General features: G+C 43.8%; 1 protein-coding gene across 2 annotated transcripts in view; it reads left to right on the forward strand.

Annotated features, from left to right (window-relative positions):
* C4H7orf57 (chromosome 4 C7orf57 homolog) overlaps positions 1-23,395 on the forward strand; it is a 28,789-nt gene extending 5,394 nt beyond the window's left edge. Inside the window, exons 3-9 of one of the 2 annotated variants that reach the window (XM_027540230.1) lie at positions 2,968-3,153; positions 4,984-5,092; positions 5,534-5,688; positions 18,359-18,458; positions 19,678-19,877; positions 20,844-20,858; positions 22,515-23,395. In XM_027540230.1, coding sequence (XP_027396031.1) covers positions 2,968-3,153; positions 4,984-5,092; positions 5,534-5,688; positions 18,359-18,458; positions 19,678-19,877; positions 20,844-20,858; positions 22,515-22,561 — 812 coding nt within the window. In that variant the 3' untranslated portion in view covers positions 22,562-23,395. Of the gene's footprint in view, positions 1-2,967; positions 3,154-4,983; positions 5,093-5,533; positions 5,692-18,358; positions 18,459-19,677; positions 19,878-20,843; positions 20,859-22,514 lie in introns of those variants that run through there. The other variant, XM_027540231.1, reaches the window with a different exon arrangement.
* The last annotated feature ends 936 nt before the right edge of the window (positions 23,396-24,331 follow it).

Here is a 24,331-nt window from a genome sequence, read left to right on the forward strand (position 1 = left end):
GTTTATTTTATTTATATGCAGAGTACATCATGCTAAATGCCAGGCTGGATGAAGCACAAGCTGGAATCAAGATTGCCAGGAGAAATATCAATAACCTCAGATAACACCACTGTAATGGCAGAAAGTGAAGAGGAACTAAAGAGCCTCTTGATGAAGGTGAAAAAGCCGGCTTAAAACTCAACATTCAAAAAACTAAAATAATGGGATCCAGTCCCATCACTTCATGGCAAATAGAAGGAGAAAAAGTGGAAGTAGTGACAGGTTTTATTTTCTTGGGCTCCAAAATCACTGCAGACGGTGACTGCAGCCATGAAATTCAAAGACACTTGATCCTTGGAAAGAAAGCTATGACAGACCTAGACAGCATATTCAAAAACAGAGATATTACTTTGCTGACAAAGGCCAAAATAGTCAAAGCTATGGTGTTTCCAAGAGTCAGGTGCAGATGTGAGAGTTGGACCATAAAGAAGGCTGAGCACCAAAGAACTGATGCTTTCAAACTGTGACGCTGGAGGAGACTCTTGAGAGTTCCCTTGGACAGCAAGGAGATCAAAGCAGTCAGTCCCAAAGGAAATCAACCCTGAATATTCATTGGAAGGACTGGTGCTAAAGCTAAAGCTTCAATACTTTGGCTATTTGAAGAATAGAGCTGACTCATTGGAAAAGACGCTGATGCTGGGAAAGATTGAAGGCAGGAGGAGAAGGGTGTGACAGAGGATGAGGTGGTTGGATGGCATCACCAATTCAATGAACGTGAACTTGAGCAAACTCTGGAAGACAGTGAAGGACAGGGGAGTGTGACATGCTGCAGTCCATGGGGTCACAGAGTCGGACATGGCTTAGCGACTGAACAACAGCAGTAATTGATGATGTTGAGCATATTTTCATGTGCCTGTTGGCCATCTGTATGTCTCCTTTGGAGGAATGTCTAGCTTTTCTGACCATTTTTTGATTGTTTTTTGGGGGGGCTTTTTGTTGTTGTTATTGCATTGTATGAGCTGTTTGTGTATTTTGGACATAAGCCTTTGTCCCTCACATAGTTTGCAAGTATTTTCTCCCAGTCCATAGTTTGTCTTTTCATGTTGCTTAAGTTTCCTTTGCTGTGCAAAAGCTTGTAAGTTTGATTAGTCCCCTTTGTTTCTTTTTATTCTATTGCCTTTGGAAACTGACCTAAGAAAACAGTGTTATGATTTATGTCAGAGAATGTTTTGCCTGTGCTGTCTTCTAGGAGCTTTATGGTGTCATGTCATATTTTTCTCTCAGCCATTCTGAGTTTATTTTTGTGTGTGGTGAGAAAGTGTGTTCTAGCTTCATTGATTTAAATGTGACTGTCCAGCTTTCCCAATACCACTTGCTGAAGAGACTGTCTTTCCCCCCTTGTATAGTCTTGCCTCCTTTGTCAAAGGTTAGTTGACCACAGGTGTGTGGGTTTATTTCGGGGCTCTTTATTCTAGCCCATTGATTGGTTTGTCTGTTTTTGTGTCAGTACCACATTGTTTTAATTACTGTAGGTTTGTAGTATTGTCTGAAGTCTGGGAGAATTATATCTCCAACTTTTTCTTTTTCCTCAAGATTGGTTGAAAATTCTGGATCTTTTAATATTTTCCATATAAATTTTAGGATTATTTGTTCTAGTTCTGTGAAAAATGTCATGGGTAATTTGATAGGGATCACGTTACAGCTGTAAATTGCTTTGGGTAGTATGGTCTTTTTAACAGTATTAATTCTTCCAACCTAGGAGCATGGGATATCTTTCCACTTCTTTAAATCATCTTCAATTTCCCTTACAATTAGCAGCATATGTGTCTTCTGCCTCCTTGATCAGGTTTATTCCTAAGTATTTTATTTTATTTATTTATTTTTTATGCTATTTTAAAAGGGATTTTTTTTTTTTTACTTTGTGATATTTCATTATTAGTATAAAGAAATGCAACAGGTTTCTGTATGCTAATCTTGTATCTTGCTATGTGGTTAAATTCATTTATCATTTTTGGTAGTTTTTGTTTGGAGTCTTTAGGGTTTTCTGTATATAGTATCATGTCACCTGTGTATAATAACAATTTTACCTCTTTCTGACCAGTTTGAATACTTTTTATTTATTTTTCTTTGTTGACTGCTCTGCCTAGGATTCCAGTACTATGTTGAATAGAAGTGGTAAGAATGGGCATCACTGTCTTGTTCCAGAGTTTAGTGGGGAGGTTTTCAGCTTTTTACCATTGAGTATTATGCTGGCTGTGTGTTTGTCATAGTAGCTTTTTATTATGTTGAAATAGGTCCCTCTATGCCCACTTTGGTGAGAGTTTTTATCATGAAATCTCAGTGTTTTAAAAGTCTAAGTTGATCAAATCTTGGCCAACTTTTGGCCCCATAGTCCAGAGACTTGCCCATGTTTAAGTGATTTTGGATCTTTCAGGAATGTGTGGGTGCATGATGCATGCTCAGTCGTGTCTGACTCTTTGCGACCCCATAGACTATATAGCCCATCTGGGTCCATGGGATTTACAGGCAAGAATACTGAAGTGGGTTGCCATTTCTCGCTCCATCAGGAATGCGTACTTCCTGACATATCCAGAAATGCAGTCAAGTCCCAATTCAGGGAAGATTGAAGGAGAAGAGAGAGAGACAATTAGGGAATTTGGAAACCTCACTGGGAGGCTAAGACCCCCAGGGAAGGGCTCTGGTCTCACTGCTTTGGGACAGCGGGGCAGCTGGGCGCAGAGGCCAGCCGGCCCCCTCGAGGGTGTTCTCCTGCTGGGCACTGTGGCTGCTGCTGGTGGCCTTTAGGATCTGCCGACTCCATGACCACAGGGAGACGCATCAGGTAACAGGTGTTCAGAAGAGGGCAATTTCTCCTTTGCCGGTGTCCTGGGGAGGGTGAGACAGCCTCCTTGATGTCTCCTGGGCAGGGGGCCAAGCCAGCTTGGGCTCCGTGAGTAACATCCCGACCCTGGGCCTCCTCTTCCCTAGACTGGTATTACCACCTTCCTGTGAAGCAGTCAGAGAAGGCTGTGGACGCCCCGCCAGCATCGCAGATTCCTGGCCTCAGCGACCCGAGGGAAGCCCCCAGCGGGCACACGCTCGGGCTGCGGAGGTACTGGGTGAAGGAGACAGACTCGGAGTACGTGAAGCTGGCCAAGCAAGGTGGCCGCCCTGGTGAGTGCTTCTGTGTGTGGGGGCGGTGGGCAGGTGGTGTGACCTTGTCGTCTGGACATCCAGATGCCATCTGTGATCTGGACACTTGTTACTGTCAAGTGTAGGAATTTTGCCCAAGGTCATAGGGCATCCAGGTCACCTGATACAGCCCAGGGTGCAGACTCTTCAGGGACATGCTGCCGTTTATGGGAAAGACCGACTGGACTGTGCGTTCACCAGACTGGGATTTTCTTTGGATTTCTCCTGAGCACCACCCTGGGGTGACTCCCACGCCAGCCTCACTGTCTAACTGCAGAGTCGCTGTCTCTGCACTGACTGCGGTCACCCTTCTGGGGGGTAAGAAGGGGTTGCCCCTTCTGCACTTGCCCGTGAAGCATCTTTGCTTCCTGTTGCTCGGTCTCCTCATCCCTCAGGGGTATATTAATATCTCCTGCATGGTAGAGGCTGATGAGTGTCAGCGGTGATGTTGACAAACATCCGGCCTTTATCCATGATTTCGCTGAGCAAGTCTTGCTCAGTTGTCCTAACTCAGGTTGCTGCTCAGGTTAGGAGTCACGTCTGGAACACCTTCGGCCGGGCCTTTGTGGAGAGCGACCCTGAGAAACGCTGACCTTTCTCTTTCTGGCCGCTGTTCCTTCCATGAAGGTTGTCGCGGAGAAGATGGGCTACGTGGCAGATGGTGGCATCTGGGCTGTGATGCTACAAAACCCAGAACAGACTGTGTGACTCATTGCGTGTGAAGCACAGAAGCAGGGTCCCCTCCTCACTCTGAGCCTTAGGCTAAAAGAACATCAGTGGGACAGCTGGCAAAATCTGAATAAGATCTGTAATTGGATAAAAGGATTGCATCACACTGACTTCCTGATTTTGATCACTGCACTGTGATTATGTCATAACTGTCACTGGAAACACCCCACGTGGTCCCCCAATGAGCAACAGACAGTGACAATACTAATGGGGGAGAGAAAGAACGAGCAAATGGGAAACGAAGCATGGTGTTTGGGGAATCTGGGTGACGGGTATAGCGGAATTCATACCATATGAGGGAACTTTTGTCTACATTTGAAATATTTAAACAATGAAAGTTCACGTATTAAAAAAGTTTCAAATGTCTACTAATAGTATTGGCCACTGCCCCCCCCCCCTCCCCCCATAGCAGGCAAAACCTGCTTAGCAGGCAAACCAGTCACTCCCAGCTGGGGCCCATCGACCTCCTGCCTGAGCTGCCCCTGTGAAAAGCCTCCAGCCTGGGGGAGGGGGACGAAGACCTGGCAGCAAGTGGGTGGGTTGGGAGCTGGAGTGAGTCTCTGTGCCTCTCAGCCTGGCTCTGAAGGGGACACCAGTTAATAGGACCCCTACTCTCGTGATTTAGAGCGGCTGGTGCCCGCTTCCCACCAGAAACCTGGAGGCTTACCCCAGAAATGCCCCGGGTGTGAAGGAGTAGGGACAGAGAACAGACCCTCCTGGGCTGAGAAAGGAGACAGCAAGCGACCCCCCGGCCCCCTAGCCCGATGAGTTTTGTCTCCACAGTCATTGGCATGGAGCAACGACACCCCCCACCTCCTCCAGGGACGCTTGGATGGGAGGAGGAGGTGGTGGGGCAGAGGGAGGGGCTGTTCTCTGGGCAGGCAGCGCTGGCAGGTGAGAACCAGGGACACCCTGAAGTCCGCCCCCCGCCCCCCGCCCCCACCCCCACACAACCCCGACCCCAGTTAGAGAAGCTCAGGAGGAAGCCCAGTTCCCTTGTCAGCAGCGGGGACGTGCTGGCTGGTGATGCTCAGGCTCGGATCGGGGCGGTGATGGTCACCGCCACGTCTTTTTGCCTTCGAGATCTGTTGAAGCACTTTGCCCCCGGGACCACGAAGGGCTCGCCGGTGGCCTACTCCTTGCCAGACTGGTACATCCACCACAGCAAGCCGCCGACGGCAGACCAGAGACAGTGAGTGTCCTGACCCCCGCGTTGCAGCCACCGCCCAGCCCGGCACCCCCAGCCTCTGACTTCGCTCCCGGCCACTCCGCCTGCAGCCTCCTTGCCGCTGCAGCCCTTTTCTCTCTCATCCTTCCTGGCGCTCTGCTGGCTGCCTAGCTTCTCCTGGGCCCTGCATCCCGGAGGCTTCCCCGCTTCCCTGCTGTCTTTTCCCTCCCTTCTTCCCTCCCTTCCCTCCCCTCTCAACTCTTCCCCTTCCCTTCCCCCTTTCCCCCAGCTAAGAGTTGGAAGTTTATCCTAGCTGAATGAGGAGCCAAGAAAATGAGGGGTGGGGGGAGGTGGGCGGGGCCTGGAGAAGGTCAGTACCGGGTGCTGGAGATGGGGGAGCAGGGGAGGGGGAATCCGGAGGTGGTCCTAAGCAGCTGGCCGGGGCCCTTTCCTTTGTTTCTGCAGGGTCCCTGCTGTGTCCATACCTGACTACATGGTTTATGAAGAGTTTAACCCAGATCAGGCCACTGGCAACTTCGAGTCCAGAATGGGCCCCTTTGACTTTGACATGAAGACGATTTGGCAAAGAGAGGCCGAGGAACTTGAAAAGGAGAAAAAAAAAGGTGACAGGAGCACCAGATAGATAGCATGGCGTTGCTTGTCAGCTGTGTGTGTCTCGTGGCCCCGGAATCTGCCTTTTAAGTTTGATTTTTTCAAAGGCCAGTTGTTGTTCAGTCACTCAGTCATGTCCCACTCTTTGCAACCCCATGGACTGCAGCACGCTAATCTTCCCTGTCCGTTACCAACTCCCAGAGTTTGCTCAAACTCATGTCCATTGAGTCGGTGATGCCATCCAACCATCTGATCCTCTGTCATCCCCTTCTCCTCCTGCCTTCAAACTTTCCCAGCATCAGAGTCTTTTCCAGTGAGTTGGCTCTTCTCATCAGATGGCCAAAGTACTGGAAAATACAAAGGTCAGAGGCCAAAATAAATTAACTTCCTTTTCTCCTCTTTTTTTATAATAACATTTTAAAAATATAGATTTATTTATTTTAATTGGAGGCTAATTAATTTACAATATTGTATTGGTTTTGCCATACATCAACATGAATCTGCCATGGGTATACACGTGTTCCCAATCTTGAACCCCCCTCCCACCTCCCTCCCTGTACCATCCCTCTGGGTCATCCCAGTGCACCAGCCCCAAGCATCCTGTATCATGCATCGAACCTGGACTGGTGATTCATTTCATATATGATATTATACATATTTCAATGACATTCTCCCAAATCATCCCACCCTTTCCCTCTCCCACAGAGTCCAAAAGACTGTTCTATACATCTGTGTCTCTTTTGCTGTCTCGCATACAGGGTTATCATTACCATCTTTCTAAATTCCATATATATGCGTTAGTATACTGTATTGGTGTTTTTCTTTCTGGCTTATTTCACTCTGTATAATAAGCTCCAGTTTCATCCACCTCATTAGAACTGATTCAAATGTATTCTTTTTAATGGTTGAGTAATACTCCATTGTGTATATGTACCACAGCTTTCTTATCCATTCATCTGCTGGTGGACATCTAGGTTGCTTCCACGTCCTGGCTATTATAAACTGTGCTATGATGAACATTGTGGGTACGCATGTCTCTTTCAATTCTGGTTTCCTCGGTGTGTATGCCCAGCAGTGGGATTGTTGGGTCATAAGGCAGTTCTATTTCTAGTTTTTTAAGGAATCTCCACACTGTTCTCCATAGTGGCTGTACTAGTTTGCATTCCCACCAACAGTGTAAGAGGGTTCCCTTTTCTCCACATCCTCTCCAGCATTTATTGTTTGTAGACTTTTGGATCGCAGCCATTCTGACTGGCGTGAAATGGTACCTCATAGTGGTTTTGATTTGCATTTCTCTGATAATGAGTGATGTTGAGCATCTTTTCATGTGTTTGTTAGCCATCTGTATGTCTTCTTTGGAGAAATGTCTGTTTAGTTCCTTGACCCATTTTTTGATTGGGTCGTTTATTTTTCTGGAATTGAGCTGTAGGAGTTGCTTGTATATTTTTGAGATTAGTTGTTTGTCAGTTGCTTCATTTGCTATTATTTTCTCCCATTCTGAAGGTTGTCTTTTCACCTTGCTTATAGTTTCCTTTGTTGTGCAGAAGCTTTTAATTTTAATTAGGTCCCATTTGTTTATTTTTGCTTCTATTTCCAATATTCTGGGAGGTGGGTCATAGAGGATCCTGCTGTGATTTATGTCAGAGAGTGATTTGCCTATTTTCTCCTCTAGGAGTTTTATAGATTCTGGTCTTATGTTTAGATCTTTAATCCATTTTGAGTTTATTTTTGTATATGGTGTTAGAAAGTGTTCTAGTTTCATTCTTTTACAAGTGGTTGACCAGTTTTCCCAGCACCACTTGTTAAAGAGATTGTCTTTTCTCCATTGCATATTCTTGCCTCCTTTGTCAAAGATAGGGTGTCCATATGTGCATGGATTTATCTCTGGGCTTTCTATTTTGTTCCATTGATCTATATTTCTGTCTTTGTGCCAGTACTATACTGTCTTGATGACTGTGGCTTTGTAGTAGAGCCTGAAGTCAGGCAGGTTGATTCCTCCAGTTCCATTCTTCTTTCTCAAGATTGCTTTGGCTATTTGAGGTTTTTTGTATTTCCATACAAATTGTGAAATAATTTGTTCTAGCTCTGTGAAAAATACCATTGGTATTTTGATAGGGATTGCATTGAATCTATAGATTGCTTTGTGTAGTATACTCATTTTCACTATATTGATTCTTCCAATCCATGAACACGGTATATTTCTCCATCTATTAGTGTCCTCTTTGATTTCTTTCACCAGTGTTTTATAGTTTTCTATATATAGGTCTTTTGTTTCTTTAGGTAGATATATTCCTAAGTATTTTATTCTTTTCATTGCAGTGGTGAATGGAATTGTTTCCTTAAATTCTCTTTCTATTTTCTCATTATTAGTGTATAGGAATGCAAGGGATTTCTGTGTGTTGATTTTATATCCTGCAACTTTACTATATTCATTGATTATTTCTAGTAATTTTCTGGAGTCTTTAGGGTTTTCTATGTAGAGGATCATGTCATCTGCAAATAGTGAGAGTTTAACTTCTTTTCCAATTTGGATTCCTTTTATTTCTTTTTCTGCTCTGATTGCTGTGGCCAAAACTTCCAAAACTATGTTGAATAGTAGTGGTGAGAGTGGGCACCCTTGTCTTGTTCCTGACTTTAGGGGAAATGTTTTCAGTTTTTCACCATTGAGGATAATGTTTGCTTTGGGTTTGTCATATATAGCTTTTATTATGTTGAGGTATGTTCCTTTTATTCCTGCTTTCTGGAGCGTTTTTATCATAAATGGGTGTTGAATTTTGTCAAAGGCTTTCTCTGCATCTATTGAGATAATCATATGGCTTTTATTTTTCAACTAGTTAATGTGGTGTATTACATTGATTGATTTGCGGATATTGAAGAATCCTTGCATCCCTGGGATAAAGCCCACTTGGTCATGGTGTATGATCTTTCTAATGTGTTGTTGGATTCTGATTGCTAGAATTTTATTAAGGATTTTTGCATCTATGTTCATCAGTGATATTGGCCTGTAGTTTTCTTTTTTTGTGGCATCTTTGTCAGGTTTTGGTATTAGGGTGATGGCCTCATAGAATGAGTTTGGAAGTTTACCCTCCTCTGCAATTTTCTGGAAGAGTTTGAGTAGGATAGGTGTTAGCTCTTCTCTAAATTTTTGGTAGAATTCAGCTGTGAAGCCATCTGGACCTGGGCTTTTGTTTGCTGGAAGATTTCTGATTACAGTTTCAATTTCTGTGATTGTGATGGGTCTGTTAAGATTTTCTATTCCTTCCTGGTTCAGTTTTGGAAAGTTGCACGTTTCTAAGAATTTGTCCATTTCTTCCACGTTGTCCATTTTATTGGCATATAACTGCTGGTAGTAGTCTCTTACGATCCTTTGTATTTCTGTGTTGTCTGTTGTGATCTCTCCATTTTCATTTCTAATTTTATTGATTTGCCTTTTCTCCCTTTGTTTCTTGATGAGTCTGGCTAATGGTTTGTCAGTTTTATTTATCTTCTCAAAGAACCAGCTTTTGGCTTTGTTGATTTTTGCTATGGTCTCTTTTGTTTCTTCTGCATTTATTTCTGCCCTATGTTTTAAGATTTCTTTCCTTCTACTAACCCTGGGGTTCTTCATTTCTTCCTTTTATAGTTGCTTTAGGTTTAGAGTTAGGTTATTTATTTGACTTTTTTCTTGTTTCTTGAGGTATGCCTATATTGCTATGAACCTTCCCCTTAGCACTGCTTTTACAGTGTCCCACAGGTTTTGGGTTGTTGTGTTTTCATTTTTGTTCATTTCTATGCATATTTTGATTTCTTTTTTGATTTCTTCTGTGATTTGTTGGTTATTCAGCAGCATGTTGTTCAGCCTCCATATATTGGGATTTTTAATAGTTTTTGTCCTGTAATTGACATCTAATCTTACTGCATTGTGATCGGAAAAGATGCTTGGAATGATTTCAATTTTTTTTGAATTTACCAAGGCTAGATTTATGGCCCAGGATGTAATCTATCTTTGAGATGGTTCCATGTGCATTTGAGAAAAAGATGAAATTCATTGTTTTGGGGTGAAATGTCTTATAGATATCAATTAGGTCTAACTGGTCTATTGTATCATTTAAAGTTTGTGTTTCCTTGTTGATTTTCTGTTTAGTTGATCTATCCATAGGTGTGAGTGGGGTATTAAAGTCTCCCACTATTATTGTGTTATTGTTAATTTCCCCTTTCATACTTGTTAGCATTTATCTTACATATTGTGGTGCTCCTATGTTGGGTGCATATATATTTATAATTGTTATATCTTCTTCTTGGATTGATCTTTTGATCATTATGTAGTGTCCTTCTTTGTCTCCTTTCATAGCCTTTGTTTTAAAGTCTATTTTGCTGATATGAGTATTGCTACTCCTGCTTTCTTTTGGTCTCTATTTGCATGGAATATCTTTTTCCAGCCCTTCACTTTCAGTCTGTATGTGTCCCCCGTTTTGAGGTGGGTCTCTTGTAGACAACATATATAGGTGTCTTGTTTTTGTATCCATTCAGCCAGTCTTTGTCTTTTGGTTGGGGCATTCAACCCATTTACATTTAAGGTAATTATTAATAAGTATGATCCTGTTGCCATTTACTTTATTGTTTTGGGTTCGAGTTTATACACCTTTTTTGTGTTTCCTGTCTAGAGAAGATCCTTTAGCATTTGTTGGAGAACTGGTTTGGTGGTGCTGACTTCTCTCAGCTTTTGCTTGTCTGTTAAGCTTTTGACTTCTCCTTCATATTTGAATGAGATCCTTGCTGGGTACAGTAATCTGGGCTGTAGGTTATTTTCTTTCATCACTTTAAGTATGTCCTGCCATTCCATTCTGGCCTGAAGAGTTTCTATTGAAAGATCAGCTGTTATCCTTATGGGAATCCTCTTGTGTGTTATTGTTGTTTTTCCCTTGCTGCTTTTAATATTTGTTCTTTGTGCTTGATCTTTGTTAAGTTGATTAACATGTGTCTTGGGGTGTTTTGCCTTGAGTTTATCCTGTTTGGGACTCTCTGGGTTTCTTGGACTTGGGTGATTATTTCCTTCCCCATTTTAGGGAAGTTTTCAACTATTATCTCCTCAAGTATTTTCTAATGGTCTTTCTTTTGTCTTCTTCTTCTGGGACTCCTATGATTTGAATGTTGGGGTGTTTAACATTGTCCTGGAGGTCTCTGAGATTGTCCTCATTTCTTTTAATTCATTTTTCTTTCTTCCTCTCTGATTCATTTATTTCTACCATTCTGTCTTCTATTTCACTAATCCTGTCTTCTGCCTCTGTTATTCTACTATTTGTTCCCTCCAGAGTGTTTTTGATCTCATTTATTGTATTATTCATTATATACTGACTCTTTTTTATTTCTTCTAGGTCCTTGTTAAGCCTTTCTTGCATCTTCTCAATCCTTGTCTCCAGGCTATTTATCTGTGATTCCATTTTGATTTCAAGATTTTGGATCATTTTCACTATCATTATTCGGAATTCTTTATCAGGTAGATTCCCTATCTCTTCCTCTTTTGTTTGGTTTGGTGGGCATTTATCCTGTTCCTTTACCTGCTGGGTATTCCTCTGTCTCTTCATCCTGTTTATATTGCTGTGTTTGGGTGGCCTTTCTCTATTCTGGCAGTTTGTAGAGTTCTCTTTATTATGGAGTTTCCTCACCGTGGGTGGGGTTGTACATGTGACTTGTCAAAGTTTCCTGGTTAGGGAAGCTTGTGTCGGTGTTCTGGTGGGTGGAGCTGGATTTCTTCTCTCTGGAGTGCAATAAAGTGTCCAGTAATGAGTTATGAGATGTCAGTGGGTTTGGAGTGACTTTGGGCAGCCTGTATATTGAAGCTCAGGGCTGTGATCCTGTGTTTCTGGAGAAATTGCGTGATATGTCTTGCTCTGGAACTTGTTGGCCCTTTGGTGGTGCTTGGTTTCAGTGTCGGTATGGAGGCGTTTGATGAGCTCCTGTTGATTAATGTTCCCTGGAGTCAGGAGTTCTCTGGTGTTCTCAGGATTTGGACTTAAGCCTCCTGCTTCTGGTTTTCAGTCTTATTTTTACAGTAGCCTCAAGACTTCTTCATCTATACAGCACCATTGATAAAACATCTAGGTTAAAGATGAAAAGTTTCTCCACAGTGAGGGACGCCCAGAGAGGTTCACAGAGTTACATGGAGAAGAGAAGTGGGAGGAGGGAGTTAGAGGTGACCCGAATGAGATGAGGTGGAATCAAAAGAAGAGAGAGCAAGCTAGTCAGTAATCACTTCCTTATGTGCGTTCCACAGTCTGGACCACTCAGAGATGTTCATGGAGTTATACAGAGAAGAGAAGAGGGAGGAAGGAGACAGAGGTGGCCAGGAGGAAAAAGGGGGGAATCAAAAGGAGAGAGACAGATCCAGCCAGTAATCAGTTCCCTAAGTTTTCTCCACCATCTGGAACACACAAAGAGATTCACAGAGTTGGGTAGAGAAGAGAAGGGGGAGGGAGGAGATAGAGGCGACCTGGTGGAGAAAAAGGAGAGTCCAAAGGGGGAGAGAGCAGTCAAGCCAGTAATCTTGCTCCCAAGTAAAAATGGGTACTGAAGATTAGGTTCTTAAAAGTACAAAATTGATAACAAATACCAAAAATCAAAGATTAAAAATCTAGACGAGAGGTTGGATTTTCAAAAATACAATATTAAAGGAAAAAAGTCACAAAAATTAATATATATATATATATGTGTATGTATATATATATATATATGAAGTTTGCTTTAAAAATAGGGTCTCTTTTTTTTTTGCAAAGTAATAGTAGGTTATAAAAATGAAAATTAAAGGAGTAATAGAGGACTTAACATTTTTTTTTAATTTTTAAAAATGATAGTAAAAATATATCTAGGACTTTCTCTGGTGTTGTTGTGGACAGTTTGGGGTCAGTTCATTTTCGGATAATTCCTTGGTCCGGCTTATATTTCTCAAGATCTATAGGCCCCTTCCTAAGTAGTCAGTACTAACTACAGGGTTTTAATCTTTTGCACCTGTCACTTCCAAGGCGGTTCCCTCTGTTTCAGCTTCTGTTTGCTGGTCTCTTCAGTGTCTGATTTCCGCCCTGACACAAGGGGGCGGTGGTGGACACTTTTTTACGCTCACTTGTTCAGTTGCGCTGTGGGGAGGGAGGGACACTGCAAACAACACTGGCATGTGCTCGCATGTCTCAGCCACACTGGGCCTGCCCCAGCTCACCGTGCATGTGCCCTCCCTGCCCACACTGCTCAGGCTCTAGGTTGCCCTGCTGGGAACTGTCTGAGGCCGGCCCCGGGTTGTATGCACCTCCCAGGTCTAAGCTGCTTAGGTTCAGGCACTTGGGTAGTCCTCAGAGGTGCAGACTCGGTTGGGCCTGCATCTTGTGCCCTTCCCAGGTCTGAGCAGCTCAGGTGACCAGGTGTTTGGCGAGCGTGGTCGCTGTGACTTATCACCTCCCCCATCCCTGCCGCTCGGTTTTCTGGGTGTACAACCAGCACACCTTCTCAGGTGGATGTTGACTGTCCAGAATCCCAAGAAGTCTTAGTTAGTGAAGAAGCCTGCTTGCAGTTTGGTAGATAATGCCACTCTGGGGCCGCGATTGCCCCCTTCCAGCTCTGGCTGCCTGTCACCGGAGGGGGATGGTCTGCAGCCCACTAGCCCTGTTCAGTCTTTTGTTCTATGAGCGGGTCTGACGGGGTCTTAGGTTAGGGCTTTTCTCGTAGCTCTAGTCAGTCCTTTGTTCTGTGAGTGGGCCTGGTGGTGTCTTAGGTTAGGGCTTTGGGTGTGGTAGCTATCCTGCAGTCTGGTTTGCTAGCACAAGTTAGTTCCCTCAGATTGCCCTTGGGGCATTCAGGCCTGGTCCTTACTCTAAGCAATGCAGCCCGCGCCTCCCTGCCCAGCCCCTGCCTGCTAGTGGCGGGTGCAGGCGTCTGTGCTGCTTCTCCGCTGGGGAAGTTACCGCTGGACATGTAATCTGTGGGTTTTAATTACTTATTTATTTTTCCTCCCAGTTATGTTGCCCTCTGCGGTTCCAAGGCTTGCCACAGACTCGGCAGTGAGAGTGTTTCCTGGTGTTTGGAAACTTCTCTCTTTTTAAGACTCCCTTCCCGGGACAGAGCTCCGTCCCTACCTCTTTTGTCTCTCTTTTTGCCTTTTATATTTTTTCCTACCTCCTTTCAAAGACAATGGGCTGCTTTTCTGGGTGCCTGATGTCCTCTGCTGGCATTCAGAAGTTGTTCTGTGGAATTTACTCAGCGTTTAAATGTTCTTTTGATGAGTTTGTGGGGAAGAAAGTGGTCTACCCATCCTATTCCTCTGCCATCCCAGGACCGCCCTATCCTTTTCTCTTTATGAACATCAAATCTGTGATGTGAGACTGCCTTTTGTTTAAGGAGCTGACATGGGGAAAGTTAGCCATCACTTCTCATCTGCCCAGATAGGAAGGACGTTATCCAGTTCCTGAATGAGCCCATTCTGTTTGAGGGTTTAAGGTAAAATTCCCCAGAATACTGTGTGGACAGGAAGGGAAGAGGAGACAGTGCTTTGCAGCTGCACAAACCCCACAAGTGTATTTGACCTTGAAGGAATGCTGGCTCCAGGGTGACACACTTTTAAGGCATTTCTGTTTCAAGGGAGCCATGGAAGGCCATCCCTGGTTGGTGGCTTTATGGTGGTGTCTCAGTTCAGAGGCCATTGGTCACAGCTCCCGGGCCGTGGGGATCTATGGGTGAGCTGGTGATGTTCATGTTAAAACTAGCAGCCGTGTCCTGGCAATGAGCCAGCCTTGCCACCCTCACACTCACACACACACACACACACACACACACACACATACACACACACACAACAACCCTGCCTTGCCAGGGAGTAGCCTTGAAGCCCACTTCCCAGTGTCTAGTTGGAGGAGAACCCTTGGAAGTTTATTTTGGGGCTTGGAAAATTGAGCCCCATGTGCAGGGTCAGCTGCCTATATTTAGCTGGCTGTTTGCCCCCAAGACACCCAGTCCCAGCCCTGAACCTCGGTCTTGGCGTTTGCACAATCACTGAATGAGCTGCTCTCAGGAACATGCATGTTTCTGGCAACACCTCCCAGCAATACCCAGAGCCTTCAGATAGATGGTAAACAGGGTTGGTGCACATGCCCTGTTAAAGGCTGCAATGCTGCATTGCCCCCAAACCATGGACAGAGTTATCCAGGGGCTGAGAAAGTGCAGGGCTGAGAAAGTGTGGGGAGCAAGCCCGTTCTATCCTGTGTTTCTCTGCACAGGTGAGGCTCAGTTCAGTTCAGTTGCTCACTCATGTCCGACTCTTTGCGATCCCATGTACTACAGCACCCCAGGCTTCCCTGTCCATCACCAACTCCTGGAGCTTGCTCAAACTCATGTCCATCGATGATGTCATCCAACCATCTCATCTTCTGTCGTCCCCTTCTCCTCCTGCCTTCAATCTTTCCCAGCATCAGGCTCTTTTCCAATGAGTCAGTTCTTCACATCAAGTGGCCAAAGTATTGGAGTTTCAGCTTCAGCATCAGTCCTTCCAAAGAATATTCAGGACTGATTTTCTTTAGGACTGACTGGTTTGATCTCCTTGCAGTCCATGGGACTAATCAAGAGTCTTCTCCAACACCATAGTTCAAAATCATCAGTTGTTTGGCACTCAGCTTTCTTTATAGTCCAACTCTCACATCCATACATGACTACTGGAAAAATGATGGCTTTAACTAGGTGGGCCTTTGTTGGCAAAGTAATGTCTCTGCTTTTTAATATGCTGTCTAGGTTGGTCATAGCTTTTCTTCCGAGGAGCAAGCGTCTTTTAATTTCATGGCTGCAGTCACCATCTGTAGTGATTTTGGAGCCCAAGAAAATAAAGTCTCTCACTGTTTCCATTGATTCTCCTTCTATTTGCCATGGAGTGATGGGACTGGATCCCATGATCTTAGTTTTCTGAATGTTGAGTTAAAGTCAGATTTTTCACTCCTCTTTCACTTTCATCAAGAGGCTCTTTTGTTCCTCTTCACTTTCTGCCATAAGGGTGGTGTCATCTGCATATCTGAGGTTATTGATATTTCTCCCGGCAATCTTGATTCCAGCTTGTACTTCATCCAGCCCAGCATTTCATATGATGTACTCTGCGTATAAGCTAAATAAGCAGGGTGACAATATACAGCATTGATGTACTCATTTCCCAATTTGGAACTAGTCTGTTGTTCCATGTTTGGTTCTAGCTGTTGCTTCTTCACCTGAATACAGGTTTCTCAAGAGGCAGATCAGGTGGTCTGGTATTCCCATCTCTTTCCATGGTTTTTTCTATGCTTTTTCTGTTTCTTTGCTTTTTCTATGATTCAGCAGATGTTGGCAATTTGATCTCTGTTTCCTGTGCTTTTTCTAAATCCAGCTCAAACATCTGGAAGTTCACGGTTCACGTACTGTTGAAGCCTGGCTTGGAGAATTTTGAGCATTACTTTACTAGTGTGTGAAATGAGTACAATCATGTTGTAGTTTGAGCATTCTTTGGCATTGCCCTTCATTGGTATTGGAATGAAAACTGACCTTCCAGTCCTGTGGCCAGTGCTAAGTTCTCCAGATTTGCTGGCATAATGAGTGCAGCACTTTCACAGCATCATGTTTTAGGATTTAAAATAGCTCAACTGGAATTCCATCACTTCCACTAGCTTTGTTCATAGTGATGCTTTCTAAGGCCCACTTGACTTTGCATTCCAGGATGTGTGGCTCTAGATGAGTGATCATACCATTGTGATTATCTGGGTTGTGAAGATATTTTTGTATAGTTCTTTTGTGTATTCTTGCCACCTCTTCTTAATATCTTCTTCTTTTGTTAGGTCCATACCATTCCTGTCCTCTATTGTGCCTGTCTTTGCATAAAATGTTCCCTTGGTATCTCTAATTTTCTGGAAAAGATCTCTAGTCTTTACCATTCTATTGTTTTCCTCTGTTTTTTTTTTTTTTTTTTTTTGTTGTTGTTGTTGCATGGATCACTGAGGAAGGCTTTCTTATCTCTCCTTGCTTTACTTTGGAACTCTGCATTCAAATAGGCATATCTTTCCTTTTCTCCTTTGCCTTTCACTTGTCTTCTTTTCTCAGCTGTTTGTAAGGCCTCCTCAGACAACCTTTTTGCCCTTTTCCATTTCTTTTTTCTTGGGAATGGTCTTGATCCCTGCCTCCCGTACAATGTCACAAACCTCTGTCCATAGTTCATCAGGCACTCTGTCTATCAGATCTAATCCCTTGAACCAATTTGTCACTTCCACTGTATAATCATGAAGGATTTGATTTAGGTCATACCTGAGTAGTCTAGTGGTTTTCCCTACTTTCTTCAATTTAAGTCTGAATTTGGCCATAAGGAGTTCATGGCCTGAGCCACAGTCACTTCCCAGTCTTGGTTTTGCTGACTGTATAGAGCTTCTCCATCTTTGGCTGCAAAGAATGTAATCAATCTGATTTCAATATTGACCATCTGGTGAACGTCCATGTGTAGAGTCATGTCCTGTCTTGTTGGAAGAGGGTGTTTGCTATGACCAGTGCATTCTCTAGGGAAAACTCTGTTAGCCTTTGTCCTGCTTCATTTTGTACTCCAAGGCCAAATTTGCCTGTTACTCCAGGTATCTCTTGACTTCCTACTTTTGCATTCCAGTACCCTTATGATGAAAAGGACATTATTGGGGGTTTTTTTGGGTGTCAGTTCTAGAATGTCTTGTAGGTCTCCTTAGAATCGTTCAACTTCAGCTTCCTCAGCATTACTGTTTGGGGCATAGACTTGGATTACTGTGATATTGGTTTGCCTTGGAAACAAACAGAGATCATTCTGTCATTTTTGAGAATGCACCCAAATACTGCATTTCAGACTGTTTTGTTGACTATGATGGCTACTCCATTTCTTCTAAGGGATTCTTGCCCACAGTAGTAGATATAATGGTCATCTGAATTAAATTCACCCATTCCAGTCCATTTTAGTTCACTGATTCCTAAAATGTCAGTGTTCACTCTTGCCATCTCTTGTTTGGCCACTTCTCATTCACCAGTCACATCCTCAACTGGGCGTTGTTTTTGCTTTGGCACCGTCTCTTCATTCCTTTTTTTTTTTTAAGTTTTATTTATTTATTTATTTAACTTTACAATATTGTATTGGTTTTGCCATTCATTGACTTGAATCTGCCATGGGTGTACATGTGTTCCTCATCCTGAACCCCCCTCCCGCCTCCCTCTCCATCCCATCCCTTTGGATTATCCCAGTGCTCCAGCCCCAAGCACCCTGTATCGTGCGTCAAACCTGAACTGGCAATTTCTTTCACATACGATATTTACATGTTTCAATGCCATTCTCCCATATCATCCTGCTCTCGTCCTCTCCCACAGAGTCCAAAAGACTGTTCTTTACATCTGTGTCTCTTTTGCTGTCTTGGATACAGGGTTATTGTTACCATCTTTCTAAATTCCATATATATGTGTTAGTATACTGTATTGGTGTTTTTCTTTCTGACTTACTTCACTCTGTATAATTAGCTCCAGTTTCATCCACCTCCGTCTCTTCATTCTTTTGGGAGTTATTTCTCCACTCTTCTCCTGTAGCATATTGGGCACCTACCGACCTGGGGAGTTCATCTTTCAGTGTCCTATCTTTTTGCCTTTTCATACTGTTCATGGGATTCTCAAGGCAAGAATACTGAAGTGGTTTGCCATTCCCTTCTCCACAGGTGAGGCTGCCAGCCATCAAGTCCAAGTATCCAAGCAAAGTGGGGACCCCTCTTGGCCACAGAGAGCCTGCAGGAAGCAAACTGTCCTTTCCACCCATGTAAGTGCATGGGCTGGGCAGCGCAGTCTGGATTCGGTGTGGGTTTGGTCTTTGGTCCAGGTGGCAGGCACCCTCCCACACCACAGGTGGATGCCGCCTAAGGCTACTCACCTCCCAGCAGCAGGCTTCAGGGGTGTCCCTGCAATTGCACAACCTCCCGCGGCCCGGCCTGTCCACTGGCCTCTTCTCCCGTCTCCCCTTCCCTCCTGACGCCCCTGGACCCTATGGCCCCCTTTGTCCCCTTGTTGTCTCATGCGCCTGTGAGCGCGGGCTGAGTTGTCTCCTCCATCAGCCCGAGTGCTGCCTTCCCCCTCTCAGGAACCCCCTCACCCAGGCTCACCCTGTCAACCTGGGACCACTCGGCCTAATACGTGTGTGCTGCTCAGTCCTGCCGCCTTCTGTCCCTGGGCCTGGCCCCAGTGTCCATACTAAGTGAGCCCCCGACTCTGCGTTCCGCTGGAGCATCCATCAGGTGCCCTGACATGTGGGTAGTTGCCTGGCTGGAGAGAGGGCCCCTGATGCCTTCTATTTCTCTTCACTTTCCCAGAATCCCATTTTAGTGCCAGAACCAATGCCGTTAATTGTCCGACTAATTCTTCAAATGGCTTCTCCGCTAGTGGGTGGAGGGAAGGGGAGTGATCAATCAGTCACATTATGTGTGACAAATGTCATGAGAGCGCCGCACTCAGACTATGAGGGCAAAAAAATTCTATCATCTACCTAACTTTCCATCTCTCTGTCTATCCATTCGTCCTTCTATCTATTCCCCTAATCATCTATCATCTGTGCAGAGAAGCAGAAGATAATCTGTAATGTGAACTGGGCAGAACTCATTAAGAAAATAATAATTTGTTGCAAAGTGGTAGAGTCAGAGTCACTCATCCCTCCCCAGGGACAGGGCAGTGCTTTCTCCGGAGAGCTCTCCAGAGAATGCTGGAATTCTGCTTCTTCTCATTGTCTGTTCTGAAGAAAGGCTTTTGGAAGCTGAACTAAGTGTGAGCTGAACTAAGTATAAGTGTCCAGGGCGTGCTTGCTGGTCACTTCTTTATGTTTAAAAGTGGAGAGAGATTGAGAAAGAGGTGGAGAGAGGCAGGGAGAGAAGAGAACCATCTCTATTATGTCTTTAGGAACAATAACACATGTAATTTACCATGAAATTGATTGCTTCTGGGTTTTCATTCACCTTTGTTCTTAAGTACTTAATTTTTCTCTTTTTGAGACCTGGTCAAAGACCCAGTTCACCTACAAACTTTTCCAAACTGATTAGCAATGGATATAAGGATGAGTGGTTACAGCAGCAAGCGGACTCAGACAAGAGGGCCCCGCAGACCCCTCAGTCCTCTGTCTCATCTCCGTCCCCACTGGACGCTGAGCTGCCCGCAGACCCAGAGGCTCCCGGAGACACCACGGAAGCCGCAGGTGAGGAGCATGGCCACCGAGGCCCCTTGTCTCATTCACTGTATCATAATGAGTGATCCAAAAGCCACATAAAAACCTACAGAAGTATTGAGGTTACAGGAACACATGAGGATAATATGTATTTTATTTTTTTCCCTGTTTATTCGGATGAATAGCAAAAGTCATTATTTCTGTAGCTTTACGTTTTCTTTTAGTTGTTGAAAATTCCGACGCTTCTTGTGTTGTACCACACACATAATATCGATTTTAGTCTCCTGGATCCAAAAGGTTCTGACCCACGCAATGACTGGTCTTCTCTGGGGCAGCTTCAGAAAAAGCCATGGTTTCTGAAAAGCACTAGCAGTTCACGTTGGAGTCGTGCCATTGTCAGCACTTCTTACACTTTGTCATTAAACTTTACGTATCAACAGTTTAGTCCTTTCCCTGAAATTTGCTACCCAGAAACTCTATTTGATTTTTAACAATCGCAGTCACAGGGACAGTTGGTCTTATTTTTTGGCCACGTCCGTCTTCAAATCCATCGAGCACTATGCTTAGTTTCTGTGGTTCAGTCGCCAAGTCACGTCCAGCTCTGCGACTCCATGGACTGCAGTAGGCGAGGCTTGCCTGTCCTTCACAATCTCCCAGAGTAGGTAGCTCTAGGAATTATTGACCGTTTACCTCTAGGAAACTTATTTTCACCCTGAGGCTTCAGTTCTCCGATTAAGGAGGCAGGAACTGTGTTATGTCCCTTCAAGCATCTCAAATGTTTTATATATAAGTGTGATCTCTGTGCACCTTCCTGTCCAGTGGGCACCTCACTGCCCCAGCCACTGTCTTAATGACACACTCCCTCCACTGTCACCATGATGCCATCTTAAGTCATACAACTTTTTACTAATTTTTAAGTAATTATTAAAAGTAATTCTTTTAAAATTAGCCTGTTTTATTGAATTAAAAAACTAATGTACTTGTTCTTTATTCCAGAGTCTTCTCCTCTGAGTGAGTATTTTTAGAGAAACTGACCTGCGTCCAAATATAAAACGTGTCTTAGACGCACAGAACAGTCGATGGACATAGTTCTTGAACCTGAAGCTGACGTGTCTCAGAAGCCTATGAGATCCCTCTCTAAACTGCTGGTGTCCTAACTACGAAAGCTGGTGCCATCTACCCCTTTAAAAAGTCGAGTTCTAGCAACACAGTCTGGGGACAGCAAAAGAAGGAGCACTTACATTATTACAATAAGACTAGTCTTTTATGCAGATCACACAAGATAAAGCATAGTATAGTTCACTTTGCTGCTGCTGCTGCTGCTAAGTCGCATCAGTCGCGTCCGACTCTGTGCGACCCCATAGACGGCAGCCCACCAGGCTCTGCCGTCCCTGGGATTCTCCAAGCAAGAACACTGGAGTGGGTTGCCATTTCCTTCTCCATTGCATGAAAGGGGAAAAGTGAAAGTGAAGTCGCTCAGTCATGTCCGACTCTTCACGACCCCATGGACTGCAGCCTACCAGGCTCCTCCGTCCATGGGATTTTCCAGGCAAGAGTACTGGAGTGAGGTGCCAGAGACCTACATTTTATTAAGCACCGTGTGAGAGATGTGGGTTTAAATAATGGTAAAGAAGTGAAAGGGGCTTCCAAGATGACTCAGCGGTAAAGAATCCGCCTGCCAGTCGGGAGACACAAATTCATCCTCTGGGTCAGGTCTTCTCCCTGGAGAAGGGACTGGCAACCCACTCCAGTATTCTTGTCTGGAGAATCCCATGGACAGACAAGCCTGGCAGGCTACAGTCCATGGGGTCACAAAAGAGTCAGATATGACTTAGCAACTGAGCACAAAGAATGAAAGGCCACGAGAGGACCCCAATTTAAATACAGATGTGGCAGGCACCAAGGCCCACCTACGGAGGGTCTCCAAGGGGTTTTATTGTCATTTTTCTGCATCGTCTTAAGTAGGTAGAATTTACTTCACCACCACCAAAATATGTTATCTGGTTAAAGAACATTAGTCTAAGGTTATATACTTCCTACTGGGAAATAAATCATTGCACGTGTTGTATAATATCTCAGCACACGTGGGACTGACTCAGGGACCACCAGCTGCCTGCGAGTTGGAAGCCGGTGTTTCTGACACGTGATTAGTCCTTGTGGGTAGGACAGTACACTAGAATTTTATGTAGACTACAGTTAGAATCCGGTAAATAGGATTACTACTTTAGTAAATCAGTACAGAGACATTTCTTTTCTTTTATTTAAAATAGATTAATAAGTTAGGGACTTCCCTGACAGTCCAGGGGTGGACTTCCCCTTCCTATGCAGGGGTTGCAACTTTGATCTCTGATCAGGAAGCTAAGATGCTACCTGCCTCCTGGCCAAAAAAAACACAAAACATGAAACAGAAACAATATTGTAACAAATTCAGTAAAGACTAAAAAATGGTACACATGAGCCTCTCAGCCTTCTGAGATGGCCCACACTCTGTCTGGGGACCCTGTTTCTCTCTAAATAAACCCACTTCTTACCTATCAAAAAAAAAGATGGTACACATTAAAAAAAATTAGCTTGCAAAAAAAATACAATTAATAGGTTAGATTTTTAAATTTATGAAACAGGCCATCTTAATATCTTTACTTGTCAACTCTTTGTTTTATATTGCAGGTTCAGCAGCACCTCCACCTGACTCAACACCCGTGGAGCTCAAATAATCCCAGACATAAAGGGCATCCTGGATCTATGTTACAGCTATAGTCACAAGTCCCCTGTTATAGTTTATTAACACAGATTTTACAGAGTGACCCGTCTTAGAACAGATGTGAACTCCCTGCTGCGTGGCGGTGCTGGTGTTGGGTTTTGTTTCTTGCGTCTCTCTGGGATGGCAGGCAAGTGGCCTCTGCCCCGCTGCGCCTTGCCAGCCTGGGATGTCCCAGAGCTGCTTCCTCCCCATCCTCAGCAGATAGCACGTCACCTCCTGCCGTGTGAGCCTCTGTGGGTCCTACCTCTTTTGAAATCCGTGGTTTAGATGCTTAACTGGAAAAAACTCACCAAAACTTTTTCACTGTTTTGGTCTTGAAATTTTTGTAGAAATAATTTTTCTGTTACAAAACAGCATTTAATTCCAGAATATTGTGATATAGTTTATATTAAGAAAAAGATTGATTTGTTATACCTTGAAGTTTTAAACATTTAATATAAAAACATTGCTGCATTTTCTAGTTTTAAATGTTTGATAATATTTTTTGCATCAACTGAAATTCATAGTAGCGAACATTTATTGTTTTGCATTAAGTAAAAATGTTTAAATACTTAATTTAGTAATCTTAACAAAAATGTTTTAATACAGAGACAGTTCTCTCATTTTATAAATTTCATTGCCATTTAAATGTAAGTAATTAGCATAAAATGTAATTTTATATTTTGTACATTTAATTCATTAATAAAATAATAATTTTCTGCTGGAAGATTTCAGACAGCCAAGCAAAGTCAGAGATATTTTAGCTTCTTTCCCAGAATAAACTTATCATGTACTTGCTCACCTCAAATTGAAGTTTTCAATTAATTCTTCATTTAAGGACACTGAGTTGAGCACATGGATCTGTATCCTTGAATCAGCCATAGGGAGATTGTGAGTGGTGTGTGTGCTGAACAGAGAGAGTTCGCTTTAGGGGAAGGTGCCAACTTTCTTTCCTTTGTGACCTTTTCCTTCCTCTTCTTTAAAACCTACCCCATCCTCACCCTTCCCTCCCCAAGAAAAAACCATCAGGAACAGATACAGTAGCTTAGTGTTAGTTGCTCTGTCATGTCCAACTCTTTGTGACCCTATGGACTGTTGCCCACCAGGCTCCATGGGGATTCTCCAGGCAGGAATACTGGAGTGGGAGAAGATCCCTTCTCCAGGGGATCTTCCCATCCAGGGATCGAACCCGGGTATCCTGCATGGCAGGTGGATTCTTTACTGTCTGAACCACCAGGGAAGCCCCATACAGTAGCTTATGACTATTTAATTCTCTTTTGAGGGTATTAGAGTACAGAAACCTGTGGTTTAGGAAGAGGACAGAGTTGGAGCAGGGAACCTGTGACCAGACCTTGGTTCCATGCAAGGTCTCTGGTGTCTGTTACTGGTAAAAAACAACCCTGCAGTTAACTTTCTGCTTTGTAATAAACAACAGACTTTATGAAAACAGAAGTTTTGCACATTCCATCCAATTATTTTGAAGCAAAGGGCTTTTGCCAAAAGTAAGAAAATACAGCAAAATCATTCTAAAGAAAAATTGTCAGCTTCAACTAGCAAAAAAAGCGTTTAATGAAATACCTCTTTTCACACATGTGCATGCAGGCATGGGCAAGCACACCCTTCCAGGGTCCTGATGGTTTTGTGACAAGCATCTGGCAACCTCAGCTCACCACAGACTGCTCTCAGAGCTTAGCTCCGGGCCTCGGTTTCCTTCTTTCTCAAAAAGAGATACGTCCTATCCAAA

The sequence above is a fragment of the Bos indicus x Bos taurus genome, chromosome 4 (assembly GCF_003369695.1).
Source record: "Bos indicus x Bos taurus breed Angus x Brahman F1 hybrid chromosome 4, Bos_hybrid_MaternalHap_v2.0, whole genome shotgun sequence".
NCBI lineage: Eukaryota > Metazoa > Chordata > Mammalia > Artiodactyla > Bovidae > Bos > Bos indicus x Bos taurus.